The 8,127-nt window shown below is 39.6% G+C and overlaps 1 protein-coding gene across 1 annotated transcript; it reads right to left on the reverse strand.

Annotated features, from left to right (window-relative positions):
• Positions 1-365: 365 nt before the first annotated feature.
• On the reverse strand, positions 366-7,164 carry LOC104425697 (long-chain-alcohol oxidase FAO2). The gene is given in 6 exon segments (XM_010038468.3): positions 366-688; positions 691-1,173; positions 1,176-1,493; positions 1,496-2,330; positions 3,543-3,815; positions 6,876-7,164. Coding segments are annotated over 6 exon segments (2,238 nt in total). The 5' UTR covers positions 7,095-7,164; the 3' UTR covers positions 366-578.
• Positions 7,165-8,127: the final 963 nt, after the last annotated feature.

Below are 8,127 nucleotides of genomic sequence, written 5' to 3' on the forward strand. Positions count from 1 at the left end.
TTTTGGAAAATTCAGTTGTTGATCCAATTAGATCAACCCCAAGTCCAGCTTCTGTGATATTTAGAAGATGGCGAACTTGTACAGCGAAATTGTTTTCAACATTCAACATGCGGAGTTCGTTAACCGGTCTTCCTAGTTTTGCTGAGTCTTCTATCCTGTCTCAGTTGCACAAGCTGAGGAATTTGTCTAGGCTGCTCGATTCTGCACTGGACTGTTAACTAAACTACTACCCAATTCCCACCTAATTTGCTATGATGACGAAACGTTAAACCTCCTGAGTAACCTCCTGAGTCACAACTGCCTAGAGGAAAGCTTCAGAATATAGAGACCAACACAGTGAAGCCTTTGACAGACACATGAAGGAATGGATGTACTGCTAAAAAGCATTATGCAGAAACAAGATCCTACACCAGTAACTTCACATCGTCTTCAACTAGAAAGATATAGTAGACATAACTTTCACCGGACATTATATTATCTTACATCACGATTCATTTGGATCCGGGAAGCGACATATTCTAGTATTCAACATCAAGAACGAGATGCAGCATATGTGAATCATTTAGCTCAGTCATAGTTCAGAGGTCTTCTTGTTTACTGCTCAAGGATTCTGCAATCTTCTTGGCAATGCAATATGCAGTGGACTCAATGGTGATCATGGGGTTGACCCCAATTGCTGTAGGCATCAACTTCCATCACAGACAAACAAGCCCTTAGCTTCCCAGCTCTCCCCGCTCTCATCCACTGCACCATCTCTCTCGCTAGCCCCGATCCTACAACTTCCCATGGGATGTGCACAGCAGTACAAGTTCCACAGCTCTTCTCTTGACGTGGGCCCTCCACTGATCACGATGTCGTTCAAGAACTCTTCGATGTCTTCTTCCTTAGTCCCTTGGCATTTCATCCTCTGCCCATCGCTCCTGTGCGTTCCCACTTCCTCAGCGCCTGCAGCAATCAGTATCCTCAGGGCTTGCCTCAGCCCGATTTTCATGTGCTCCTTGTCGAATTCGCTTAGGTTGTAGACGATTTTCCCCTCCTCTCTCACTTCTCCCGAGCCCTTGTCTCGGACCAGTGTAAAGAGATGGGCAGTCCTCGAATACTTTCTCATTCTTTCCTTCATGTTGGCGCCCGAAGTCCAAGGACATAAGGCAGAAAATAGGCCGGGCCCGAGGAAGGAGTTTCTATAATCGCTGGGACAGGGGCGCCGGTTTCCGAGACAACCCTGTTGAGCGAAGTGATGATTCCTCCTTCGTATACTTTGCCTTGGATCCCAGTCAGATTCTCTGGGAAATACCCCCAAGCGAAAGCGCACGGGTGCAAATGCAGGTTCCTCCCAATGTTTGGGTTCTTCAGGCCGCTTGAGATCAGCAGCGGTGGTGTTGAGACTGCGCTGCACGCAGCGATCGTCACTTTAGCCTCGATGTGAAGCTCCTTTGTGACGTCCTTGTTGAGGACAGATGATGCAATCACTCCTAAGCATTTTTGGGTTTTTCTCCATGTGGGGTATTTTCCAGAATGAGCTTCTTGGCCTTGCAACCCGTTAAGATGACCGCTCCATTCTCTACTGCGTCCACCAACCACGTTGAATCGGTCCCCTTCTTGTCCCCTGTCCTACACCCATAACAGCAAGATCCACAGAAATGACCCTCTGATGAGTTCCTAGCGACAGCTTCGACTTTCAAGCCAAGACTCTCACACCCTTTCCTGAGAATTTGATTCTGAAACCCTTCCTGTTCACATTTCTGAGTGACACCAATCTTCTTGCACACAGCATCCATTGCAGAACCATAGTCAGGTGTTCCGAAAAGCCTTATCTTGTGATCCACCGACCATTCCTTCAGGACATGGCTCGGAGTCCTGATGCAAGCCGACCAGTTCACAGCGGACCCGCCGCCCACAGTGGAGCCGGCTAGGACCACGATTTTCCCGTCGACAGTGGACAGCAGTGCGCTGGATTCATACAGCTGATCCAGTGATGGCCCTTCTAGTGACGAGTAATCCTGCGGGACGAAGTAATTGCCCTTTTCAAGAACGACCACTTTTTGGCCTGAGTGTGCGAGGACTGCGGCAGCAACGCCTCCGCCACAGCCGGAGCCGATGATGACGACGTCACATTTGATCTTGAAGGCGTTGTGCTGCGGAATTTGAGTGACTTTGAGTCCCTTCTGGGTGAGGGATTGAATGAGGGATGAGTCAGTTTCATGCACGGTTTCCACAAGGCCTCTTTGAAGGGGCCTCTCTTGCTTGTTATGGGACTCGTTGGGTTTCTGTCTCTTGTCCACTCGGTACCCGATTGCTTCCCATGCTAGGTTGTTTGAGTTTTCATCTGTCTGCAAGAGGAAACGAGGAAGATAAAAGAAGAACAGAATTAAATCAATGTCTACGTATTATTTTAGCGTGGCACACTAATCTTCAAAAGTTCTGGACGCCTACTTGACCCGTTTCAAATAAGAACAATTTCTTTCAAAGTTGTAGATTTCAAAAAAAAAAAAAAAAAAACTGTTGGCGGAAGAAAGATTATATGTCACAAGTTTTCCTATAACTTGGATAACCACTTGTACAATATGAACAAAAATTGTCAATAATTCTTATACTTTATCAAATTTTATTCGCTTTCTTATATTTTATCAAATTTTATTCGCTTTTCTTATCAACACCTTTAATTAATTAACTGTTATATGATTTATCAACTTTTTTCCAATTAAATTACCATTACCAACTCTCATTTGACTGACTCAATAGCCATTTTTTTTTTAATTTATCAACTTTTGTCACCGTTTACAAACTCTTATTTGTATTCTTTTACAAACGCCTCTTACCATCTTTTTTCCCCAACTCATTTTTTTCTTGAATTTACCAACTATACTATTGAGTTGCCACTTTTCATTGATTTGCTTATCAATCATATTTCTAGGATTAACTTTCGAACTAATTTTATATTTCGAACTCTTATTTAAACTAGTTAGAAATGTTTATTTGGTTTTTTAGACTACCAGTTTTCTCACCAATGCCTTTAATTTATTGATTGTTATATGAAATTACTAGCATATATTTGAGTGACTAACTAACTTTTCGGGTTAAGTAACCCAATAGAAAAATTATCAAATAAACGTTTGTAACCAATTCGAGATGAGAGATGGTAACTAAATAACAATTTGGCATAATTGGAGAAAATTTTATAAAACTTTTAAATTATATTTACTAATTTATTATAAAAATAGATTACCCAATAGCATGTATTTGCTTCATATAAAAAATCATCTATCGGTTTTTTTACCATCACTAATTAAAGTCTACGAGCATGGAAAATGATTTGTATTTTTTAGCACGGAACAATAAAAGTTCTCCCCTTTATTGAATTTGGTTTACGAAATCAATTCACAAAAAATGATGCGATTTGAATTTTAATTAACCGTTTCATAGGATCCACTATTTAAAGTGCACTTTGCCAATTTGCCATTGTCATTTGTGAAATAATTTGGTGCAAACTATAGAGACACTAAAAAAAAAAGAAAAAAAAGAAAAAAAAAAGGTAACCTTACCCTAGTGTAGAAGATGAAGAGACAATAAATTTTGATCATCACGAAGACAACTCTCAGGGGAACCACGAACTTCTGTCTCGACCAGTTCATGAGAACTCTCTCTCTCCTCTCCACAGGCATTTCAGAGAAGTTGAGGATGAACGGCCATGTCGAAGCCAAGCACGAGCCCCAGCACAGCACGAGCATGCCCAGCCTGAAGGACAGCATCTTCAGCACTATGCTCACCATCACGACAACTTGGCGTTGAGCCCTCTTTGTCAAAATCTCTGCAACCTGCTCTCCATTATCATGGAAGGAATCAGAAACGAACACCTGCCATGGGTTCTGATAGAAGTGAACTATATAATAGGAAATTAGGGTCATGTCGTATGTATTGAGATTGGTCTATGAAATTGGTTTGGTGTAACGATTAGTTTTCCACGAGAGAATTAGATCACTAACGGTTCGAAGTGAAACAACAAGAAAGGGGCAGACTTTTGGAATTTCGATTAAATTTCTTGTAAGAAAACAAGACAATGCACGGTCTTGGATAGAAGAGAATTGCATTCTTTCCACGCCAAGATTTCCATCCATCAATCTAAGAAAAAAAAAATAGCTAGATAAAATCACTTTTCTAAATTGTTAGAAATAAAAATTTTCTATTCTTAATTTTGAAATAACTGATCTTATCCATAAGTATCCAAATGAAACTTCATATGAAAAGCCTTTTTTTTTTTTTTTTTGCTTATAATATAAAATAAAGAATCAAGTTAGGGATTGGCTCTCACAGCACGGATCAGCCACTTCTCCGGACAAGATAAAGCGATCCTACAGAAGGAAATTTCGAGAACCAGTGAGTCAAGAATCAAAGCGTGCGCGTGGACATGAATTTTTGGATGAAAGGGAGACGGGAAACTGCCAACAGCTGCAGCAGTCCCACATCGCCCAACGCATAAGGAACTGAACAGTTTATTAACTTCACGAAGAGCCCTGCCGGCCTTCAGGTCTCCGAGCTCAGTTGCGCTGGCTGGAGACCCAAGTGGGGCCAATACAGTGATAGAAAATGGGCCGGGCTCTTGGTGGCTAATTTTCTCTGCCGCCGTTCCAAGCCCGGAGTAGATCCGTGCAGGCCGAGCGAAGGCTCCCAACAGTGAAAGGATAACGGGACGATGCCGCTCGGGCCCATCATGACCCAATGGGCTAAGCCTGCCAAACCCCCACTTTTATTTTTTATTTTTTATTCTATCTGTTTTCCCTCTCAGAAAATACTCTTCAAAAGCCTCAGGCTGGATGTGAGACCAAAATTCTCTGCGCCAGACCCCAAAAATAACATTGAAATTGCGGTTGTGAGCGATGACGTGCCCATAGTTTTGCAAGAGAATTTTGATGCCTACCTCTTCTTCTTGTTTTTGCAAGGTTTGATGCTCATACTTCATCGTTATGTTTTTGTTTTGTGAGTATTTTAACCGCTCACATTCTCACTAAACACTGAACAAACGGCGAAAAAAATTGCTTGCGAAGATTCATTGCTTTGCTGACAACGCATGCTCTAATTACTCTCCTTCCAGTGGCCTGCCATCTACTTAGGTTCCATTTATTTTATAGAAAACAACTTTCCGGGAAAAAAAAAATCAGCGTTTGGTTAACAGGAAATAAACAGTCTAGAAGAAAAGACACTTTCGAAAGTAGTAGATTTTCTCCTCTTTCTTTCAGTTAGACCAAGCATGTTCTTCCGTGCACTCATTATTATTGTTTTTTCTATTCTTTTTATTTTTTATTTTCTTTTCTTGAAATATCAAATTTTCAATTATTTATTTCATTTTCTTTCTTTTTCTTTTTCTTCTTCCTCAAGTAGTCGTCGGCCATGATGACGGTCAACAACCAACCACAAGCAAGCTTGAGCCTCATCGAATTGTGGTGAGCTCAAAGGTCACCGATCTTGCAAGGCTCAAGACCTCACCAGATGCCTATGGCAAGGCTCAAGCTCACCTGTTTGGTGTGGCCTCTAGGCTTGTTGGCCTATGGCGAGCTTTAAGCTCATCGGCCTTGAGTGAGCTTGACCTTGTTAGATTTGGTGAGTGGAGCCTCGCTTGAGGTTGGGAAGGCTTGGCTCGCTAGAATTTGGCAAGCTCAAGGTCGCCGATGACCAATCACTATCCATCACCACAATAAAGGAAGAAACAAAAACAAAAACAAAAAAAATAATTAGGGAACTTTTTGATAATTTTCCTCAAGAATAGATTTTCCATACCAAATGGCGAAAATATTTTCTAATTCATTTTTAAGTTTCAATCAAATATCGGAAAATATTGTCATTTTCTTATAAAAAGATTTTTGGAAAATATTTTTCAAAAAGCGATACATTGTACGTGAAACAAATGGATATTATTATTGATTCCAATTTCGGGAAGAGGAGAGGAAGAGTACGTTAAAGCTTCATTCATTTTGCAGAAAATGTGGCATTTTTGAAAAATATTTTCTAAGAAGCTATTTTCTAGAAAATGTAATTATTTTCTAATATTCAAATGAAATATGAAAATAAAGTGGAAAATATTTTCTTTTGTTTTGTAAGGAAGATCTTTTCCTCCATACACTCTTTTTCATTTATTTTATTTTTTAATTGATTTTTCCATTGCTTGTTGGCCTCGAGGTTCACCGGATCGATGAGCCTCGAGCTAGACACTTGCGCTCGCCAATTTGCCAAGACAATGGCCAGCGACTGGCCAATAAAGAGAACAAGGAAAACAAAGAAAAGAAAAATAAAAATAAAAGTAAAAAATAATTCGAGTTAAAAAAGGAGGAGGATGAGGAGGAGGAGGAGGAATTGAGGGTTTGTATGGGTATGAGATAATAGATACCAAGTGAGGAATATATTTTTTCCAAGCAATTTATTTTTCGTGAAACAAATGCATGAAAATATGAAAAATAATTTTCTGTAAATTGTTTTCTGCAAAACGAATAGAAACTTAGAAGAAGATGTGAGGCGCTTAACAATTTTCTCTCAATTAAAAGGTAGATGAAATGGAAGAACGGGGAGTAATCTCACACTTAGAGATAAATAAATGAGTGGCACGAAGAAACCGAACTGATAATATCATGTCAAAACATCTAAAATCCTAGACAAATTACATAAAGCACGTGACCAAAATATACTGCCAGTACGTGGTTCAAGCAACATGAGTCTAGACAAAAATACCTGTCGAAACTAAAAAGTGTCGGAGGCTATAATTGGCCGCCAAAGATGTATTAATTAAAGGTTATATGCTTCATGAAATGTGATAATAAAAATAGCTAACTACTTTTTCTGTTTCTTCGAATTTTCCCCTAATAAAAAATTGAGAAAGATAATTTCACCTCGTCGGGAACAGAAGGCTGAGACCCAGAAGCGCTGTAGAAGCCATGCAGAGCCGGATCATCATGTGGTATTTTGGGGTTGATGGAGTCGAGCGAGACGGAAGGGATTAGGGTTTCGCAGATGGCGGCAAGAGCTTGAATCTGAGCTGGAGAGAATCCATGGCCGTATCTACTCTCTCTCCTTCCTCCTCTCAAGAGAGGATGGCACTCCCCCGCCATTCTTTTTAGCTTCTGAAGAAGAAGAAGAAGAAAGGATAAGGATCCCAAATTGGTGAGTATCGAGTGGCTTTTGGTGGCTTGCCTATATTTTGCTCCAAAGGCCAAGCATCTATTTTTACACACTCGCACACAAATATTTCGTTCTTGGAGCTATTGCCTAACCAGCATTGGCACTGTGCTAACGAAAATATCTCCGCATTTTGCACATTTGGCTTCTGTTAATTTCACAAAAAATGAAAGATTGAAAAAAAATATTTCTCCAAAAATAATTAATTATATCTCTTGAAATAACCAATCGATTGAAAATGTTCTCATTATATAAAATAATTTATATTTTAAAAAACTTTTGTAGACGATAGAAATATTTTCCTTTTGTTCATCTAAGCAATGGGATAGAGAATTTTTAAGATAGATATTTTTCAAGACCCTTAGCATTGCTCTTGTCCGACTGATTTGTTGTGGTTCTCCGACTTTTCCAAGCTGGGGTACTCTTCTTGTCTCTTTTATGCGTTGGGGGTCCTGAAGCTTTATTGATAAAACGATCAATTAAGTGTATATATATTTATTAGTCTCTTCAAAGCCATCAGTACCATCATAGATATAATTAGAGGTACTATCAATGACGCTTTCAAAAGATACAATCGTTAAGCAAACGACAAAAACAAAAGAGAGAAAGAATCACCGACTGTTTTTAGAATCACTGAAACTTATTAGTCTCTTCAAAGTCATCAATACCATCATACATATAATTAGAGGTATTGTCAATGACGCTTTCAAAAGATAGAATCGTTTGCTTTTAAGCAAAAGACAAAAACAAAAGAGAGAAAGAATCACCAAGTGTTTTTAGAATCATTGAGTGTTTTCGGCCCTAATCATTAGTTAAGGAGGGATTAGTCATGCACCAGAAAGACATACATTTCCTCCTAAGCAGTCTCATATATAGGAGCCGTGATCCTTCATCATCTTCTAAGTTGTCTAGTTCTACTTGCCTTTTCCCTCTGACTAAGGGTGGAGTTTTTCGTGATCAATAAAT

Source organism: Eucalyptus grandis, chromosome 11, assembly GCF_016545825.1.
Source record: "Eucalyptus grandis isolate ANBG69807.140 chromosome 11, ASM1654582v1, whole genome shotgun sequence".
Taxonomy (NCBI): Eukaryota; Viridiplantae; Streptophyta; class Magnoliopsida; order Myrtales; family Myrtaceae; genus Eucalyptus; species Eucalyptus grandis.